Source organism: Anser cygnoides, chromosome 18 (genome assembly GCF_040182565.1).
Source record: "Anser cygnoides isolate HZ-2024a breed goose chromosome 18, Taihu_goose_T2T_genome, whole genome shotgun sequence".
Taxonomy (NCBI): domain Eukaryota; kingdom Metazoa; phylum Chordata; class Aves; order Anseriformes; family Anatidae; genus Anser; species Anser cygnoides.
In genome coordinates this window covers 4,944,391-4,966,335 of record NC_089890.1, presented here as the reverse complement: position 1 = coordinate 4,966,335, position 21,945 = coordinate 4,944,391, and the positions used below count along the sequence as shown (strand labels likewise).

The window sequence follows — 21,945 nt, the reverse complement described above, 5'->3', positions numbered from 1 at the left end:
TTTATTACAAAAGCATTCACTTTAACAACTGTTGGAATGAACGAGAAAGCTTCAAATAGAATCCAGCATCTCCTGCACCAGTCTAAGTTTTAGAGACTGTAATAGACACTGGAGGTTTTGTTTTCCATTTACATTCTCAGAATACCAGGTAATTTAATGAAAGGTGCAATTAGCCTAGAATTTGTTATCAATGATTTCTAGAACTGATATACCATGTCTTCCCTGTTTGTAGATAGGAAGCAAAATGCCACTGAAAACAGATTTCAGGAAGGAAGTCAAGAAACAACCACATATTGTTTTTAGCATTCTGAAGATCTACGTGATAGAAAGGAACCAAAGGAAATAATATGCTCTACAAGACTCTACATGGATGGAAACAACAGAGGTTCGAAACATAAAACTGCTTAAGTACAAACTGTTTTTTGATGTCATGTTTTATTCTATCCGAAAAGGTCTGAAGACAAGTTCCAGCATCTTATAATTGACAACATTTTCAATTTGCTTACCTTTCATGGGAAAGTGATTGATCCTTAATAAAGTCTAATATGTTTTTCAATATGGGATATTTCTCCTTCACTGTAGGCACTGCTCTTGGCTCTTCCATTGATCTAAAAGACAGCAGCCTTAGTCTTCCACGGCTGAACTGAGATTTTCGTGTAGGAGTGGAAGGAGGTGATGATACATCTTCTTGCTGTGAAGTTGCATTTTCAGCAGGCTTGCTATGAAATGCAGATGCTTCTTCTGTTTGGAGAGGGTCTGGAACTTGTTTAGTCTTTGTATCGGATTGTGTTATTTGCCCCCTCTCTGAAACAGGATGAGTTACTCTACTGGAAGACAATGAGGGTGCTGCCTGGAAGTCTGTTTCCACAACAGAACCTATTCTTTGGCATTTATCACTGACATGCTGTTGGATATTATCAATATCTTGGACTTCCGAACTGTCTGAAGAACTTTTTGTCTTTGCTCTCACAGGCAAAAAATTCAGTAACAAAAGGCTCTTCTGCATACAAAGTTTTGCTGCAGGATAAAAATTAAAAGAGTTAAACTCATGACAGCAGAACACCGAACTTGCTGTCTTTTGCTTAGGAAGAAAGCAGTTTATCTTGTTCCTTCTGAGCCAAGAGAGACTGAAAATACTGTTTTTTTTATTATATTGATCATGATGCTATCAGATACGTAATTCTAGATTCCAAATGCCTTGAATAATTACATCGAACCACACAAAGCATACACTAGTCAATGTGAACACATTTTATTCTAATAACAATCAGCTGCTACTCTAACAGCAATTATTTGTGGCAATGAGTATCTACAAAAATAGATGAATATAAGTTCAGAACTAGGTGACCCAAGTGATGGGGCACACCCTGCAGAATTTTCTCACATACTATTCTCTGCAAAGAACAGCAAAACACAATCTCAGATAGTTCATATAAAGTACACTAGTTTCTCTCTTAAGGAATTATGAAGTAACCCATGTCACTAACTCACCTTTCACAGGAAAAATAGTGACTGAGGTTTACAAGGTAATGCTCTACTAAACCATATGGAATGCTTATACATTTGGAAAAGCACCACTTACCAAGAGTCTCTGGGTTCACCTCACTTGCTTCTGTGTTCTGCTTCTCCTCAGTATCATTTCCCCTACCCATCAGGGATTTCTGTTTCATTTCCAACTGTAGACAGGACGTTAAAATAGTTAAAATATATATATCTATACAGCAAGACAGTAAGAAGATTGCATTGCAATAAAGGAATTTAACTCTTTTTTTTTTTTAACTCAATTTGTTGGCTGTGAGCCTTCCCTGTCATGTGCCTGGATGTTTACCCTCTGCCCTGTAAGAAAAAGGCTTCCCCACTACCCCTACCGCTCAGGAAAAAATGTACTAGTGATGAGATAAGATTCTCCAAAGGCATCATGTCATCTAACTACAGAGTACTTTCAGATGTCATTGTCACTGGAGCCTCACCCACTATGTAAACGGACTGCAAATGGAATGCAAGCATCACCTGTCTAGTAACGGTACGGTGCTATTACTCATCTTAACGTGCATCTCCACTCATCGTATCACCAGCCCATATTCATGCTGCAGGGAATTCTTGCAGGCAAGAAAGAGCAAGGAAGAGGTCACAAGTGACTCGAACAGTTAAATCGGCCAGCTTATGGCTGATGGGTTTGCAAGAGCAGCAGAAAAGTGGGCCATAGACTGAATTAGCTGATCTCAAAGGCCACAACGTTGTTAACATTTAGAATCTCCTGCAGACTTCTGAATTTTAAGTGAAGTTTGGCTCTCTGCAGCTGCAGGTGGTGATGCAGACACCTCTCACCAGGTTGTGAGCTGGTGACACCAGCTCTTGACATAAGCCTTATGTTTTAAAGGAAAATTATGTGCAAAGAACATATCCTGAACTACAGCCAGTTACTTGCTTGTCAAAGAAGCAATTATTCCCTTTCCTGTTAGTGCTGCAGAACCAAGAGAATGATGTTTAAGACAGATCTCGAAGCTATACCTCAGAAGAGCTCTCAACTGCTATGCAAGAATATTCCTAATCAACAACACACATTCCCGCTGAAAAATAACACAGATATAACTGATTTTGAGCCCAATTCAGTCCTAAATACTCATGATCGAACATCTGGGGCCGAGGAAAGGAAGGGAGTGTAAGAACACATTTAAATGTTTAGTTCAAAGTTTAGAAGTGAATATATGTTTTTCCTAAGTGAAAATATTTGACCTAGAATCACTGATGGAAAACATGGCTCCACACGACTCCTTAACAGTGCATTGTAATATATTAAGGTAAACGACATCAACAGATAGCCTCCTGAGCGATCTTACCATCCATATTCTAATTGAATCAGCCAGGGAATATACTTGTGCAAACTCATCGCTCAAAGGCACCTTGCCTCCACTGTTGACTGGAAACGAGAGAAAGAAGAGTCCTGTTTATTTACAGCTCCACTTTTACACAATTTGACTACTTAACTAAAAAATTATGCTAGAGCCTTTGTCTCTTAGTCAATACTTGGAATTATGCCTGTAAGAAAAATAGGGAATAAAAACTGCCAACTTTCCTGAGCCTTGAATACATTAACTGCACCACGACAGAGCTATTTGCAAAGTTAAATTATGAATCTCTCTCATCTCCTCCAAAATTGATGCCTGCAGTCATGGAAAATAAAAACTTCTCCCTATACATGCAAACGTTACTAATGCAAACTGATATCAGAACATTCAGAACTGCTTAGTATTAATTTAAAGCTATACAGATATATTTAGTTATCTTTTTTCCCTTTTGTTTTATGCTGTTTCTAGAATAGACCTTCGAAATCGATTTACAAAAATTAAATACATGACAAAACAGTTCCCATCAAAAGTGGCCTGACAATGACTATGTGGAAAAAGATGTTCCTGTTCAGGGTCTTCCCCCTCCAATTACTCAAATGTTGCCTCTTTTCTTCCCCCTCCTCCCCCTGCCCTTCTTTACAGTATCAACTGTACATACTTAACATTGCACAGGTCAACATGGTCCTGAAATTAATCTGCCCCAGCCAGACTAAGACAGATGAACCTACTAACATAATAGTAGGAAAGATATCTTACCCACTCCTTGATATATTACTGAGTTACCAGTGTTCAATCTTACTCAGAAAATATCAACTGTCAGACATAGACAAAAATGACTAAAGGCAATAACCACTTTAGTCATCAAGTCAGTCTATGTCAATCATTTTTACCCGTAACTTTAAAGCTCAAAAAGATGTTTAACTTCAAGATTGTGACAGAAACTGAAGGTGATTAGCTTCTCCTAAAATAAAACCCTTCAAAACCAAGTAACACCTTATTATCCAATATTTCAAACATATCAATAAGCTTAATGAAAATATGATGTAAACTACTCAGTTGTTTACTCTACCTACTAAAAATATACAAATTGTAATAACAAAGGACATAATACAAGTTAAAAGCAAATCATTTTCTTTTATAAAAAAAAACAAAAAACAACCAAGCAACCAAAAAAACTTTTGAGGGTGCCAAAAATATTGGGAGATAATTCACACCTCCTCAAGCCCCAAAGTTTAAAAACCTGTACAAATTGATGCTGGCTTTTTAGAAAAGACACTACGAGACTAGAAAATTACGTAAGAACTGCTAATCACTGGGAACTACATCCCTCTGAATTAAAACCACAGGGGAAATCACTACCCACTTTAGCTCACTTTTATAATAAGACTTAGTAGTTTATGATGGTTATTAATATTTGGACAGAGCTCTGAAGATAAAAGCATATATTAATAAAACAAACACTCTAAAGATAAGGCTTACCTAGTCTGCCTAAATGATGACTTCTTTGTACAGGACAAAACATCTTTTTAAAAGTCGCCACGCTAAACTGTTTTTTCAAAGTTTATAAACTGAACTATAAGACAGCCTCTTACAAACTTTAAGTCTTCATTATTAAGATAGTCTAATGTTAGAGTTACCATATTTTTGAAGCTTCTCATATAAATCTGGAGTGAGATACACCAAAGCAGCAAACGTTGAGTTCACAGCTTGATCAACAGTAGAACCAGCAACTATATCTGTCTTTGGGGTCTGTTTTTTACATGCCTGTATAAGTCCTTTGAAAAGTTCAGATTTTTGCCCACTGAAATCCTGGGCAGGATCTGATTTTGCAAAGTCGATAAGAAAGTTACGGCAGTCATCTTGGTGAGAGTTCCTAGCCTGGAAAGAATGTTAGAACACATTTACTTTAATATTGTCTGAAAAATTGCTGCATCTTGTTTCTACAATTAGGTCAACTTGCAGTAAATCTACAGCAGTTTAAGTGGAAACTAATAAAACGGCACAGAACAACAGTTTCCCTCCTCCTTGATATTTATCCAGTGCAAATGGTAACAACTGTAGCACAACAGCATACACTTAATGATGCATCAGCTAATTAAGGCTGAATGAAAACATGTCACACACAGAGATTTCAAGCCAATGAAATAAAAGCAATGACCAAAGTACCTCTTTTTTATTTTGGTGCAGTCTACTGGTTTGACTGGATCCTGGGATAGCCTCAGGACACATCTGATGCCTGAAGACAGGTTTCCACAAAGGAGAGTTAAGAACTGATGTTACTTTCAAAGGAGGCAAATCTGCTTCACTACCTAGTTCTGCAAGAAATTCAGAACGGACACTTCAGTTACTGAATATTTTCATTCATTTTTACAGACTAATGAAATAATATGTTGAACATCCAGTGCGGAAAAAATAAAGCAAACAAACTGAACAAGTAATTGAACAACATTTTCTAACTTCAATTTCTCTAATGTGGTACAGAAACCAGATGTTTTTATTCTTCTCCTACTAAATACACACAATAATTTGCTAGGTGTAAGCACATTCATATCAACAAAGGAGTAAAATATTCCATGATAAGAGCAGTTCAATTAGTTCCCTAAATTCACAGGAAAGAACAGTACATGACTGATTTTCCAAGATAAGTCCTGACCAGTTGATTGAAGCAAGAACTCTGACTCTTTAACTGCTGCAAAGTAGTGAATGAATTCAGATTTAGGAAGCTAGCTAGAAGTGTTCTGGTTTTGAAATTAAACAATAAACTACATCTATTTTTTCTTACGACACCCATCTCACATCTTGTTATCTTCGCTTGCCCAAATCTTAAGTGTGCTCAACTTTTGGAGTTAGCCAAAGTTTACTTGTGAATTCAAATTTAAATCAATACCAAATGCTCGCATGAAGTATTTTAAATCACTGAAATTTCTGTTCTCTGCTCTGTATTTTTTTCAGCTTTCTGGCTCCATATTAACTCCACCACTAAGGGGTGAATCACAGCACTAGGGAACAATTTTAAAAGAAAAAAAGAACAGGAGATTGGATGAACCCTGATATTAATTTATAAATATAATGCAGCTTAATATGATGACTTCCAGGCGTCTGTCTCTTCCTAATATTGGCTTCTGAACATTAGAAAGATCACAGTGAACCCTGGGACATTCTCAGTAGTTCAGCAGAACAGCAATCAGGCTTGCTGCACAGAGACCACAAAACCAGGTTTAGCCCAACAACCAGACTTCGTTAGGCAGTCTTGCATCGTCAGTCAAGAGATAAATAAAAAGGAACTTCATCCTTTCATGGGATTCAAAACACAAGGTACCTCATCCTTACATGACACCACAACTTCTGGAGCTATGAAGTGCACTCACCTCGTAGAGATTTCAGTGCCATGCTTCGGGAAGCCAAGCGCCCCATCAACCGGGATACAAGAAGCTGTAAATCCAAGCCCCAAGAAACGGCAACATCTGGTAGGCCATAAGCAGTGACGGAAAACTTGTAGCCCCACTCATTATTACTGCTGTCAGAGTGAAAGAGAAACTGCAGCCGTGGGCCAGCCTTAAAGGTCACTTTCTACAGAGCAACAAAACAGTCATTTTGCCAAATGTACATGACAGGAAGACGTTTCAGGGTAATGAATTCCCTTCAGCAATCGTGGTTTTTCAATATTATCTTTTCTCCATAACGGATCTGATTTCCCCACCATGCAAATGAGAAACCCCTAGCAATAAGCCAGTAATATTTCTAATCAATAGAAAATTTTATAGTCAATTGAGCTTTTGAAGCTGGACCCATAAAACAATACAGAAGCAGTAGGTGTTGTCAAAGAAAGGGAGTAGCCATGGAAAGCATTTAGCTCATCTCATGATGTTAAAAATTGTGAGGGCAGAGTATCAAAGAATAAATTTTGCCCATGTAAACAGTTAAGCGTGATTATTACTTTTAATTTTGACTGATTGCTCCTTCTAGAACAGGAACAGAAAGGGATTCTTTACTCATTTGCTCCTTTTATTTGCATCACTGCAGAATTTCTTCCCCACCTCCTGCCCCCATCTTGGAGGGAGACTAAGCACACACATGCAGGAAAGCAGATGTATTTTTAAACAATAGGTTTTCCACAAGAATCGTAAGAATTTCCAAAGATTAGATATGTCATTGGGTTCAGAATTTTAAAGGTGCTCACCTTAGGCCACTTCTCAGTGCCAACCTTTGTATCGTAACGAGTTTTTGCACCCCTGGCATCAGTAAACTCCAGGTAATCATACCTGTGAAAATTGCATTTCATTACTTTCAAATTTACTTCTTAAATTCTGGGGGAAAATATTTCCTTCTGCATTTTCACAAGTGCTGCATCTCAGAGTCCAAGTATCCCACCACATCTCTCAGAACTACAACTACATTGCTAAGGAATTTATTTCATGCCTCAGTGCAATAGTCCTGGCAAACACAGACTTGCTTTCCTGTAGAACTTTCCCAATCCTTCAGAACTGGTAGCGGGTACTAATTTTAACATTTGTCATATGCCTTAAGGAAACAGTAACCTACTATGTTATGAAAGAAACAAACAAAACAAACAAACATAAAAGACAAAACAAGCAAACAAAAAAAGAGTTTTGTCTAAAGAAGGTAAAATAAATACCACAATGAGAAATTTCATAAATTGGAGTAGTCACTGCAACATTGCAAAACAGATCAAAGGAAGCAAAATTCATACAAACAGCATGTCTACACATTTGCCAGGAGAGATGCCTTTCAGCACAAGACTAAGTCATTCAAAATAACGTCTTGTATGGTAAGCAGGACAATGAAGAAACTGAGAGGGCACACTTGGGGTGAAAGAAGTATTCCTTGCACAGTGGAACATGACTTGCCCCTCTGCACACATAGATACTGGAATCCTGCAAATAGATATTGATATCTAACAGAGCACAAGATCAAGTTACCTCCTTTCAGTTTCACATTTTTCATCAAATTCCACCTCAAAGTAAGTTGCCCCATGACATAGGAAGACTGAGACCTCATGGCAATTATTTTCATAGTTATGAGGAGATTCCATTGTCCATGTTCGCAATACTACGGGCTGTTCTTGCTGCCAGCTTTCCATTTCCATCTGTATAATGAAAATACACTCTTGCGATACAAATGTAAAGCATTAAAAACAAAAAACAAACAAACAAACATCACACTAGATTTTTGTGTCTATACATTTAAGCTGCCTGATGTACATACAGCACTGATTTACACCTAGATCAGTCACAACAACATCTCTGATAATCAGGGTAGAGAAGCACTTCTAACGCAAGATTCATCTAGTCTACCAGGGGAGGAGACAGTCTCACCCCAGAAGTTCCTGTAAGTCTCCAATGACAACAAAAGCATCTGGATGACTAACGCCGATTTAAACATCTACACTACAGACATACAAACTCTATTAGCATCACTACAAGCAATGAAGCTAAAATGCTAAGCATATGCTATTTTTAATTTATCTTCCTCTCTCATTCTCAGACTTCCTCCTCCTCCTCCTATCCACCTTCTATTCTCATTCCAGTTGCATCTTCTGGTCACTTTGCTCAACTTCCATATCCAAAGAGATATATTTCCAGTTCTTTACTCAATATTTCACTGCACATCCCATTACTTGTAAAAGCTTTGCAGCTCCTTTCAAAATGCTCAGTAATAGAATTATCTGAGTTTCGTATGCCTTTCTTGCAATTTTCCTTTTGTTTCATTGTACTTACTAGTGCTTTATTGTGTTTTGCAATGCACTGCAAAATTTCATGGTACAATTAAATAGCATTTATGCACACATATTATTTAATAAGCATTAAAAATCACTTTTAGAATGCCCAGAAGAATTGACCAGAGTTCCAGTCAAGCAAAATACTCAAAAGCATTAATAAAATTTGGAGGGAGTACATGCTCACAAAGAACAACCAGAGCATGAAATACAGAATTCAGAACTGTCTGCCTATATCTTTAGTTACCTTATGAGGCTCACTACAAAGGTTTTTCAGTGGTTCTACCAGAGTGCTGAATCCCTGTAGCAGAGTACAATATGGAATGTCTAAAGTGCAAAAATCCAACAAGAAGATGACCTAGGGGAAAACACAGTTCTTGTTAAAACACACGTAGCCATAGCCATGCAACCTGGGTATAGTACAAAATGCCAGTGTTCACTTACCAGCTGACGAGTTGCCATTGCAAAGACAGAGTTACTGATTTTTTCTACTATTGTTTTGCCACTATATTGGGATAAAAGTGATTGCAGAATCCTTCTCATATTCGACAGGAACTGGCCTACATCTAAAGAGAAACAAAAGCCAACTTAATAGCCACCTTAAGGATGGTGGATAAACCTGGAGAGATTTGCTACCACAACCTGCTTTACTGAATGCTATTTAAAGTGCACGGTGACATGCAGAACAGGAAAGACAACAGGGAAGGCATCCTCTGCCCCAAAAAACTGACACTTGGGAGAAAGTTCAGAGACCTTTTCTGTGATATTTCTATTATGGAAACAACTCATACTCATCCACTAACTTAAAAAGAGATGAATGACCACAACTTAAATCAAACACTCCAAAAATGATGGTAGAATCTCTGTGTAACCAGCCTCTCTTCAATACTAAGAAAAATAACACTAATAAGTATTAACTATAGCCTTACAACATTTTTAAAGGCAATACAGAGAAACAATGAACTTATTTATACAAAAAAAACATATATAAGAAGTGACTTTACATAAAATTCCAAGTATCGCTTCTCTGTTAAATACTTGGCCAAATTAACTATTCAATACTGTACTGCTGCGTTAAGAAAAATAAACATAATTTTAAAAGATGCTGTTGTAGAACATCCCTTATAAGTGTCCAGCTTCCTAAGTAAGTTCCTTTCTTCTTGCTATCACAAACACCTACGAAAAAACATACTACAACACTAGGAGCCTATCAAAATAAGGGACATATAAAAAAGACAAAATGTTCAAATGATATTCTGTAATTGCATTTTTTTCTTTCAATTGTAAAACCCCCAAACTTACTGATATGTTTTCTGAATATTCTTCCAACTTAAAATTATCAGTACAGCTAAAGTTCTAAGTTGCCTGATATGCCAGTCAACTGTTGGTGAACCATTACTATACTGCTATTACTTAAATCAGATTGTAAAGTCACATATTGTACCACATTTAATTCTGTATTTGGTCCCAGCACTTACAGTTTTTAAGTATTTCTACAGCAAGATCCTTGGCTGAATTATCACTTCCCTTAAGTTGCAGGTAGCACCATGAAAGGAGGCTACCTTGAACAGACCAGAATAAGGAAGACAGGACTGTGCCACTCTCTTGCTGTGCAACATCCAGCATCATCATTTCACACTGAAAAAAAATAATGTAACAAAAGGATATTTTCTTCTGCTGCAGAATGACACATTGTGTAACTAAGTAAACTGTGACGGACATAATCTGCCCACTCTTCCCACATAAAAGATTAAATGCAACCGACAAACTGCATATAACATCATGAAACCATATAACTTCATGAGCCAAGTAATGTATTTTGTTTTGATAAATCACAATTTTAAGTAGGAACAGCTACATGTGAATCAGTCGATGTTCTCAGCACATTTTTCTGCATATGTAAATGACCCTCCTCCATTTACACCTTCCTTAGAGGCATGACCAGATCTAACCTCTCAATATGGAATGACTACTTCTGTTTCCTAGTGTTGATAGGGTCCATAGATTTTCTTATACGCTACAGGAAAAAAACAAACATTAAAGCCCCGCAAAACAGAAACAAAACACCTTATCCCATACATTACTTACCCTTCTGTTACAAAATTTTAATGCTTAAAAGAAAATATTTCAGTCGTTTGGAAGACCTAGCCCTACAGTCCTTAGTAGATATTAATAGCTTCATCCAGAGGGACATTCTGGAAAACTAGTTTCTTTAAGCACACATCTAAGGCATGCAGCTTGTGTTTGAACACAGACAAAAATCACAGCAAAGAAGCAGGAAGAGGAACAGTGTGAAGACACTTACCTCTCTTGCTGCCACTAGCAGAAGGGTTTCCATGACTGACAGCACTTCACTTATGTCAAAATCTGCAGAAACTCCCTTCTCTGGTAATAGTAAGAGTCCACCTGGATCTTGATCACTACAAAACAAAGACCTTCTTACTAACCAAAACCAAGTAGCATAGTTCCAAAATACAAATGTAGCTATCCTTGTGACAATGATAAACCTGTAGAGAACCTACTGTATCATTACTATTAAAAGTGACTGGGTTCTGATGAATCCAAACTGATTAAAGCAATGCCAACCATCATGAGGGACAAACAATCCAAAGAGTCACTTAAAAACTTGAAAGACAGCCTAGCAAAAGTCTTTGAGTAGCGTACTGTGATTTCAGCACCAATGGTAATCCTTGAATATTTTATATAGCTATTCCGTTAATAAATATCCTAACTGGCAGTATTCTCTAAAGCAAAGTCAGTTGACTATTATGAAGAACTGTTATCCAACAGAATTATATTTATAAAAAAGATTAAAGAGGAATTTATTAAGAGAGGAGGGGTATCAGACAAGTATTTTCAATTTCAAACCCCCTTACCTGAAGTGGGTACACAAGGATCTGAAGGCAAGATGTACAGATTGCTTATGTTCTTGCTCTGTGATGTTTTTCTAGAAAATGAAAAAGATTTATTTTTATGATATGTTCTGTTTCCCTCCTCTATGAGAAAGAATTATAATTTCTGAGCTTTACTATTCATTTTTGGTAACAAAAAGGCAAGTATAGCTTTTCTTTCTTTAGATAAGCTACAGGGGCAGGGGGATGGTAAAAAGAGACAAAGAACATGTTACTTGAATCAGACAAAGCATACATTATTTGACAACAAGAACTCAGATTTGGTGTTTTCTGCATAAAGAAAGCAGGTACTAAACAATCAATTTCTCACTTAATGGTTTACCATCATGGTGAAGAGCTGGTTTCGCCTGGTCTGTCTGTCTGGGAAAAAGATTGCTGCTCCACTGAGTAAGGTGTTCTTAACTTCCTGTTTCAGCATTTTCACTGGCATGAGGTTACTGTCCCCCATATCCACTACTGCTCATACAAAAAGAAAACAAAATGGTAAGTTCAAATCAATACTTAATACGTTAGAGGCACAACTGAATTAAATGCATAATTGTCACAACTTCAAGTCTTTGCAGTCCCATATTATACACCAAAAAATGGGGGAAAACATTTTGACTTTTAGCAAGAAAGATTTCTCTAAGGATATATTTATTCACTGAATAAATTAATTCAAGGAACATTAAGGCCTGACAACAATCAAAGCTAATAAACCTTTCAAGATGTGACAGATTCTGTATAAACTTTTATCTCTAGCTTACTTTTCAGGAGACTGTCAGCTAATTAACAAAAAAAATATATATATACTTCAATAAAGAGGGTAAAATCCTATTTCCAGCCAAATCTAATGTGCAATTGCCATTCTCTTCACTGGCTCCAGATTCTTTCATGTTTGTGTACACATTACAGGCTCCTCCTAAGATCATTTTTATATACGTGAAATATCTGAATTGGATGAACTTCATTCAGTTAAAGGATCACATTCCCTGCTGGTTTGAGCAGGTGACAGGTTCAAAAGAAGTTTCCTACTGAAGCTGCTTCCAGGCCATAAGTTGTCAGAAAGCCTATAAAACTGTTTCACAGGTCAAGAGAAGTTTTATTGTGATAGACTAATTAGTACACACTGACCTGAAGAAGAAACAAAGGAATGAGTAACTGGCTTAGTCTTTAGAAATAAATGCATTTTCCCAAATTCTAACTAATGTAACACCCTTGTAAGCCAGAACAGCCAAAACTGTTAATACATTCAGTATACATTACCTTCACACAGATGTCTGTAAAGCTCTTCAGCAGCTTCAGTGTGACCAGGTGTTTTGTTCTGAGAAGTTTCCTGAGGTTTAGCAATTTTATTGTCTGCAGTAAGTACAGAGAAGCAGCTCTGGAGTAGCTGCAACAGCAACGTTTGAGCAAAGATGCATTCTTCCCTCGGGCTGTAAGAACACAGAAAACAAACAGAAGCAAAAACTAGAAAGGAGAAGCTCTTTTATAGCAAATAAATAATGCTATGAGATTTACTATCTCAGATAGATAAAAAAAAAAATGCTGACAGCATAGCCAAAAAAAAAGTGTTGCTAACAGCTAAATCTACACCTCAAGCTTCTCTACAACATTATAGTTAAAAACCCATATGGCAGAAGAAGGAAAATGTTATTTATGTAAGTGATGCACTTTAGGAAAAAAAAACCTGCTGCAACACAACTAAGCATACCTTACTTACACATGCACACACAGATTAGTGCTTCACCACACAGTAAAGATGCAACTTACTTTTGTTGAAGTTTATTGTAAAAATTCCAGAACAGCTGCAGATCAAGGCCTGTGAAATCTAAAAATGACTTGTATTTTAATCCACTCTCCTTCTGATGAACCTTAAAAAAGACAAAGAAAATGCAGGATAGGAAAGTTAACTCTGAACAGAACAAATTTATAAAAAATAGTTATCTGAGCACTGGATTTAAAGCAGCCTAGCTTGCTATAAATTTGCATCTAACATGAGTTCCAGTATAGTTCTCTCACCATCATAAATATTCTGGTGATTTTGGCTGAAATCTTCCCCTTCACAGGGCTACTAACAGGGACTCTGTCTCCTCTTTCCAGATGTCTAGTACAACATCCCTATCCTGCGCCACCCCATCAAGAGTCTTTACAATCCCTACCTCTTCTAATTTGACTAAAATTAAGTAATAGACAAAATGAGACTGCCCACAACTCAGAATCTAAGTTGACAAGCCACTGAATCATGCACGGTATGAACAAAAACATGATTTTGACATGTATCCTTGAAGTAGGGTACATCAACGCTGACATAAATCAGTGCATACCAGCACTGATATACCTCTTAACTATATACATCTCACCTTGGACACTGACGTTATCTGAAAGAAAGAGAACATGTTTTAATCTATGCAACCTGCCTAGCTACCTCTCTACATATGGGGGTTTGAACTAGATGATCTTTAAGTCCCTTCCAACCCAAGCCATTCTGTGACTCTATACCTTTCCTATACTTGCTTCAGAAATAGTTACACTAATAGACAGCGCAGTGTCTTTCTCTTGCATTTACTTCACCCAGCACTGCTATTTCAGCATTGATGCTGAAAAATAGTTCTTAACTCTCTCCAGAACCCAAAGAGAGCATATTGCCAATCAACTTCAGCAACCATAACAGAATGCCTTTTTCCAGAGAGCATTTTTTTTTTCCACAGCATGGTTCTAATAATTATTACTACTCACTAGTAAGACTGTGCTTCATCCACTTACAGTTACTGTCAGCATAGCCTTATTACCTTTAGCACGGAAAATACAGGCTTAAACAAAATAGAAGTAAAAATACCAGGTCTTGTGCAAGCTGCTGAATGAAATGAAGCGTCTTCAGGAGAAGAGTTGTGCCACACACTGTATCATCATCAGTTTTCCTGCACTGCAAGCAGTTCATGCTCCTGTTGGGCTCCTCTCGCATAGGCCGAAGATACCCGAGAACATTCAGGCCCTGAACTCCGAGCCTTTCTGCTGTGTCTTGTCTTGTGCAGAGGAACTTTATCATTAAGTACTAAAAGAACATAAAACACAGCACAAGAGTGGGTTTTAAAAGTTACTCTAAACTTGGCTTTTACAAGACATGAGAGCACATGTGTGAGGAGACTGCAGGTTAGGGAGAGAGACAAGCCTTATGCCTTTTTCCCCGCCAACCACCCCCAGAAGTTTAAAATAATGAGCTCAAGATTCAGGCTAAGCTTGGACTCTCAAAAAGTCACAGTACTGGTTCTGTGACCTCTGCATGTATCTGCAAAGTTAGTTAATTAATTATCAGTTCCATTCATTCTGTATACTCTGTTTCTTAGCTCTATAATTACAGCATTTTTGCAGGTAGAAAAAATTATCTGCATTTAAAAGCAAGCAGAGCATCAGCATGTAATATCTAAAACAGTTTTATTCAATCTGTCCACATTAAGATACAAAACGTAAAGCTGAAAGGAAGAGCAAGTTGTCATCCAAAGGTATTTACTAACTCCACTCACTCAAAAGTCTAAGGGGTTAATGGTTACACAGACAACAGCCAAATGCTTTAACAAGCAGTGATGGTTTCAGAAAAGTCCCACAACCACTTCTGCTAATTTTCAGAGTCCAAAAAAGTTCAGGGGAACTATTCAACAGCTTATGCCAGAAACAAGATAAATGCGACTGAAAATCAAAGCTTCCTACTTGAACAATATAAAACGAAACACATTTTCTGCCACTCTCAAAACAGGAAAGTCCCACATTCCTCAAGGTATTTGATCTAACTCACTGAACTGCTTATTAATCATTTGTCCCTTAAAACAAGGGTTGAAGAATCTGCCTCTAGAAGAATAAAATCTGTAACTATGCAGTTAAGATACTATATATTTCAACTAAATATCTAGTTAACTAAACGCGTATCTATCTATATAAATATAAAAGTCATATATATTTGAAATATAAAAACAGAATATAAAATAAAGATACTAGAATAAAGCAAGAACCACATCATCCTTAGAAATATTCACTCATAAAACCACTAATCTGTGCATAATCACATAATTTTGCATTAACTCTAAACCTGAAGAACCATTTAACTACAACTATATATGTGTACATGCAGAGGAAAAGAACATAACACAGAGAACAAAAGTCAAATCATCCTTTCAGCAAGAAGCCAATTGATTCCTACCCAGAAGAGTTCTGCTTGCACAAAAAAGTTATGTTTATTTCAATTGGCATAACAACAAAGCACAGCGATGAGCCTCTGCTCACTGTGACTGGGCTAATGGATTTTCATCATTTCTTACCTGGGAAACTCTGCATTGTTGCATTTTGACATCCACTTCATCCCACTCTTCTTCCACTTCAAACCAGCCAATAGGATCATCATCTCCCAAATCATCACACGAACAGCTGCTTCTATGTATAGATGAAAATAAACTTTGTAAAGAAAAGAAACTGCTGCAAAGCTGGATATGCTACCAAAATATTGTTAACACGTTATGGTTGTAAAGATGACAGAGAAGGAAGAGGAACTTTCGCATACCTTATATATGCTACAGTTTGTGTATTACAATGAACAAAGTCTTCATAGTCATGGTCCCTAATCTCCCCTCACTCCTAAGCAACAATTCTGAGAAAGTAACTTAATAAAACTAATTAAAATACATCTTCCTATAAATGGTTCGTTATCAGAGATCTGCACTGTAAGTAGAACATTTGTTTTGTTACATCTTTTTCTAAACAGGTTTTTAAATCAAGAGGTTGAAATCAACACCTATGTATACATTTCCTCAAACACATCAAACCAAGGCCCATTAAAATCAAACAGGTAACCATTAAATGACACATGCATCATTTTTAAGTCATTTGGAGCAATTCTCAGTAGCTCAAGTGCCACTGCAAAATGACCTAATATAGCATTTATATTCCCTTCATTAGGAAAAGTGCCCCTTTACCTGTTTTTTAAAAATTGTTTGAATTCCTGTAGCTTCCATTTGTCATAGCTTTCAAATCTTTTGAAGTGTTCCTCTGCATGGAACTTTTCTGAAGCACTATTGTAAGCAAACACCAGCCCACACTGGGCTCCAATGGCACCTCTTCGAACCTAAAAGAACAAATACAGAGAAACATACATAAAAACTGACAATAAAAGAAGGTGCTGTTTTCACAGAAAAAAAAAAAGTTACAGTAAGCAACTAAGTACTAACAAAACTGATCTCTGGAATAACACTTTTTAACCTAAAGAAGGAAATGAAACACAGTTTGGAGAAGTGTTACGGAAGCTTTTGCAATCCATTGGATCGTGTGCATGGTTAATGTTTGCTACAGTTATTACTCTGCTAATACCCTAACAATAACTATACCTCCAAATATTAATTCTCATTCTAATTTTTGTATACTAATTCTGATTTTGTATACTAATTCACATTCTAATTTTTGTATACTTAAAAATGAAAAAAAAAAAAATTGTATCCCAGTATCCCTGCACTGCCTTGCAACAGTTTAGTTGCCTCTATGGCTCCAGTTAGAATTTACTTGCCAGAATTCCATTCTTATTTGATTCCCTTGGGCATTGAAATACGCATTCTTGTTCCAGGAATTCAATTATTTCTTTGCCTTAAATAAATAAATTCAGCTGCAGAAATCTCACTGAAGATTTCTCCTGGCCACAAGATTTAATCACAAGATCTTGTTTTCAAACCAGATAAAATTGCACTGAGTGTTCAAATTACACTGATGTCTCTGAAAAGAATTTGAGAAACCCTCCGTTTAATCTGAACTCACATACTATATCTTGAAACTCTGCGATTCAGAGTTGAAAAATTACTTTAAATACTAGGTATATGACCTTACAAATAAATTAATACTCTACACCTTAATAACTTGAGTATAGTACAAGACATAGACAAAAGCAAGAAAATAAATGTCTTGACTCCATGCAATTTTAGATCTCCATTTCCTTCAGATCCCTGTGATTTGCACAAAAGTAAAACCCCAAAATACCACTGTTTCATGATGAATTTAAAATTTAGTTGATACAAAAGAAAAAAAAAAATCAAATTCAACTCTACCATTAGGGAAAAGAGAAAAGAGAGAGCCTTCTCCTTGAAAAACATAAAGAAACTACATACCTTTATTCTAATTTGTGTCACTTGAAATGAAGATTCAGTGCCGGTAGAAAGAATGATACTTGCTCTGGTCTTCCCGGTTTCAGTAAGAAAACCTAAAGCAGCCGTGGAAACAGAATGAAGCTGGAGGGACTGCTAGGGCAAAACATTTGAAAGAGAACACCAAGATGGTGGACTAATAGGGGGCAAACAAGAACAAGATGTGTTTCTAGTGAAATGTTGTACCTCATTAGGACATGTTTCCAAATAAGAGAGTAAAAGACAAGTAAAAAAATGTATCATGTTAGTATACACTCCCACAGAGTATACATAGGTCTCTCCAGCAGTGTATCTCTTGGGACTGCAGTATTTGCAGCAATTTTCTGAGTGTTACCCATTAAAGGTTATTAGTAACACCCAAATATTACTTTAGCTTGTGGTTCTGCTCACTGATACAACTCACTGTTCTTCAAACTGATCTACAAAACACCAGAAACAATCCACAAAATAACTAAAAAAATAAATAATATGCACAAGTATACAAAGGGGTAAAATAAGTGTTTAGAACATGCCTAATTTTCTGTCACAATAGCTTTCATTTATAAGTAGCACTGTACAAGACGGTATACAGGGTTTTTCTTTCAGAAAGGTTATGTGGCATTTCAGTTAAAAAGGAGGTCAAGAAACACAACTCTCTTTCTTTAGGTTGTGTCCAGTACATAAAAACATTCTATTAACAAAGACAGGCCTTAGCGAAGAATTAATAGGTATGCACAGTCAGTGAAAATCTCAGTGATTTCCACCATAGCTCTCCATCAATATTTGGGAAAACATCAGTGAATGATTCATGACTTCAAGCCACAAAATGTGCTACAGTGTAATTTTGTATGTGACAGTTTATTGCTTACTTTCACACAAAGTATCAATAATTCTCCCCCAGATCATATCCTTTTGTTGTTTTGACAATAAACTGGTTCCTGAGAGATTCACCTTGTTGTAAAACAGAATTTGCACATAGTTTTTTGTTTGTTTGCTTTTACAGATCTTCCACATCATAAAACTATTGAGTATTGCCAAATATATATGCAATAGCTCCGTAGCCTTGTTAATAGTCTTTGTGTATGGTTGAATGTTCTGGATTTTAAGTCCAGGCTCTTACCATCCCCAGTCCATGGCTCTACAAGGAGGTTTTCAGGCCCTGATTTATCTTCTTTTCCCTTTACATCACATGCTTGCAAAGTTAGTCGTAATGGTTTTCCTAAACAAGAAGAACAAGGCTTCTCAAATTCATAAAATATATAGCTTATTTGCCTGATTTAAGTTCTTCATACAAAGAGCAACTGAAAATATTGCAATTCTATGAACTTTTTACCACTCTCAGACAGAAAAAGGAGAAAGAAACAGCAGTATAAGAAGTCATGTTAGATTACCATAGCTAGAGCCTTAGATATGTACAGAAGGAGAATGAACAACTGACTGGTCCTTCAACTGTTTGGAATTCACTATACATGATACACCACTCTTGCCTTGCAAAAAGCAGCAGCTACTACAGGAAAAACAAAGTGATTTTCAAAAATTTTGAAAGCAAATACTGATACCATAATTATAAAATAATTAGTGTACTCTTAGACACAAGCCAAAAAGTCCTGACAAAAGGTACTAAAAGGCAAACAAAGGGGAAAATTCTTACGAGATATGAATGATAATCTCAGGAACTGATACCTGAAAATACAGATTTATCAAACAAGCACAGTCTATACAGCAAAATCTTGCTGCCTTATGCCAGAGCATGTATGGCTCTACAGTTATGACAAGTACTCAGATTAATTTATAAAAGCAAGAATAAAAGAACTGTAAATAGATGTTAACGACATTATATTTAAAACATTTTAAATTTGTGTATGTCCATGTGTCTGCAAGAGAGGCCATTTACTGAGGCTAAACATACAAAAAATTAAGTATGTTACTGGAAGAATAAAAGGAAAATGGCATCTGATGTTTTAATACTATAGAAACACTACCACCGTCTTGATAAAGGACCCACTGCCTACAAAGTTCATGTCTTCTCCCTCAAGATCATGCCACCCGGTTCAATTCATGAATCACAGAAAGCTTATCTAATCACAAACTCCTAGGGCAGTTCAGTTGCACAAGCTCTGTCTTCTCGGTAACAGTCATTAACTTGTACGTCTTATATCATTTTAAACCCCAGCAAAACAACAAGTAAAACAACTGTGAAAGCTGTCTATTGTCTTACATACATACAGAAAAAAACCCAACAATTATTCATTTACCGTATTTATACAGCAGGTTCTGTCTAACTGTTGCCATAGAAGCGATAAGCGATGAAGCCTTGTATGGAGTGTCCAGATGATCAGTGATTGTACAAAGGGAACTTATCACTTTAGCAACACTCCCCCTGGCTAAGGCAAAGGCCAAGAGTGTAAGTTCAACCTCTGGAGTAGTACAACAACTGGGGAGAGGAAAGAAAAGAGGGGCAGGGGAACAAAAAAAAACAATATGAAAAGAAAACTCAGGACAAGTGCATTAAGTACAATTTTGATATGGGATATCTGTTTCTTCTGTGGTAACCTAATTGGTGAAGTCTTTAAACCACCAAATTATCAAACCTAGTAGCTGCGTGGCTTGTTGCAGTTGCTATAATAAATATCGGGTATTTTAGAGAGAGTTCTGCAGAGGAATAAAACATCCTGTTCTGTGCAGATCCAGTTCCCAGCAGGGAACCTATGACCTGAATTTGGCCATCTGGATGCTCCAACATTTCCCAGACAACATCATGACTAGCAAACACAGCCTAAACTGCCTGCACCAATGGACACTAGGTTCTTGGACTGTGCTTTGCAACAGTCTGTGAAAGAGTGGTTTCTTGAAACAGCGGTAACACAGTAACACTTGCAAAATCTTCATTCCCTTTAGTATTAGCAGCCAGGCTCTAAGGACTATTTTTTTTTCTTAACAAACAAACAAACAAACAAAAACACAGCTATCCCAGCTCAGTTTTCTTTTTCATATTATCAGTAGTCCCAGCTTGGCCTGCTAACCGTTGCTTTCGGTGCTCCATCACAATACGGCACCAAGCAATCAAAACTAGTCTTTGACCTTTGAAATTACTGGGAGTTGAAATTTCTTTTCCTTGATCAAAGCTCCTCTAGCCCCATTTAGGCCACTGGACACCATCTTAATATTAAATTACATTAGCACACAACATTTCAAACCAAATACAGTGGAGCAGACACTGTTTCTAAATGAAGACAACTAACGCTCACACAGAAAATCTAAGGTACCTGTTTCTTAAGGCCTTTAAAGTTTTCAAGATAGTAAAATAAAGAGCAAGTAAGTAACAAACAAGATACATTTGCTATACAAATTCATCTAAACCCTTTTCCACTGTATCAAAATACATTAACACAATCTCACCTTGTTATTCTTATAAGGAAGCTGTCTACTTCTTGCAAAACATTTGGAGATAAGAAGCTTGAAAAATCTGTAGAGCCTGGCGTTAGTGACAGAGGTGGCATGTGTTGCAGCGCTTTCCTGGAAAAAAGGATGGAATGTAACTTCAATCAAAGAAAACAGACTTCTATAATTACACATTTAAATCTTTACACTTTTTACAAGTAGGTCTCTACAAATAGCTGCTGAATGAAGAAAGAATCTATTTACACAGATAATCTTCTCAAAAGTTAAAAACAATGTTGTGTTGTAGGTAGGGAAACTTCAGTGATTGTTAGGTAGTCTTCAATCTCAGTCTCAATCTCACATTTAATGAGAAATAAATCAAGGTGTTTTGAATTAAATCTATGACAGAATTAGAAATAACTTAACGTCTAAACACTACCTTATTTTAAATAGTTCCAGAATTGAGCAAGAGCCCATTAACAAGGGGAAAATTGATTTTAAACTCTTTCAGACCAATTTCAACATGACTTTTTGTTTGATTTCCTAAGGTAATGTAATAACCCCTGAAAATAGGAAATAGGAATTCTAATTGGTTACATCAAAGACATTCTATCCAAAAACAGAGTTTGGTTTGGGACTTCATAACTCCAAACACTGAATTTGTAATTCCTGAGTGCTTATATTTTTGTCAAGATTTCTCTTTTAAAACTGTTTTTAGGCCTTATTAGAAACAAAAGAAGAATTCTGAGCTAACAAATACCTACACTGTAGCAAAACTGAAGGCCGTCAGTTCCAATAAAGCTAAACTACGTAGGAACTATGAACTACAGTAAAGTAGCTATGAACATTCCTCGAGCAGACATGAACACATATAAAGTCACCTAAACTCTTTAGAGTTTGAATAGATGACAGAAATTAAAGATAGCATTAAT

The 21,945-nt window shown here is 36.5% G+C and overlaps 1 protein-coding gene across 2 annotated transcripts in view; it reads right to left on the bottom strand.

Moving 5' to 3' along the window:
• Window positions 1–21,945, bottom strand: part of ZZEF1 (zinc finger ZZ-type and EF-hand domain containing 1) — a 59,927-nt gene that overhangs the window by 27,720 nt on the left and 10,262 nt on the right. For both annotated transcript variants that reach the window (XM_048067901.2, XM_048067902.2), the window contains exons 7-29: window positions 21,032–21,148; window positions 19,888–20,066; window positions 18,753–18,851; window positions 17,618–17,709; window positions 16,442–16,590; window positions 15,791–15,902; window positions 14,317–14,532; window positions 13,251–13,351; window positions 12,744–12,913; window positions 11,821–11,954; window positions 11,463–11,533; window positions 10,892–11,006; window positions 10,065–10,224; window positions 9,031–9,152; window positions 8,834–8,944; window positions 7,790–7,956; window positions 7,030–7,111; window positions 6,218–6,419; window positions 5,016–5,164; window positions 4,487–4,727; window positions 2,841–2,920; window positions 1,583–1,676; window positions 507–1,017 (exon numbers count right to left, since the gene is read on the bottom strand). In XM_048067901.2, the coding sequence (XP_047923858.2) occupies window positions 507–1,017; window positions 1,583–1,676; window positions 2,841–2,920; window positions 4,487–4,727; window positions 5,016–5,164; window positions 6,218–6,419; window positions 7,030–7,111; window positions 7,790–7,956; window positions 8,834–8,944; window positions 9,031–9,152; window positions 10,065–10,224; window positions 10,892–11,006; window positions 11,463–11,533; window positions 11,821–11,954; window positions 12,744–12,913; window positions 13,251–13,351; window positions 14,317–14,532; window positions 15,791–15,902; window positions 16,442–16,590; window positions 17,618–17,709; window positions 18,753–18,851; window positions 19,888–20,066; window positions 21,032–21,148 (3,474 nt within the window). The remainder of the gene's footprint in view (window positions 1–506; window positions 1,018–1,582; window positions 1,677–2,840; window positions 2,921–4,486; window positions 4,728–5,015; window positions 5,165–6,217; window positions 6,420–7,029; window positions 7,112–7,789; window positions 7,957–8,833; window positions 8,945–9,030; window positions 9,153–10,064; window positions 10,225–10,891; window positions 11,007–11,462; window positions 11,534–11,820; window positions 11,955–12,743; window positions 12,914–13,250; window positions 13,352–14,316; window positions 14,533–15,790; window positions 15,903–16,441; window positions 16,591–17,617; window positions 17,710–18,752; window positions 18,852–19,887; window positions 20,067–21,031; window positions 21,149–21,945) is intronic.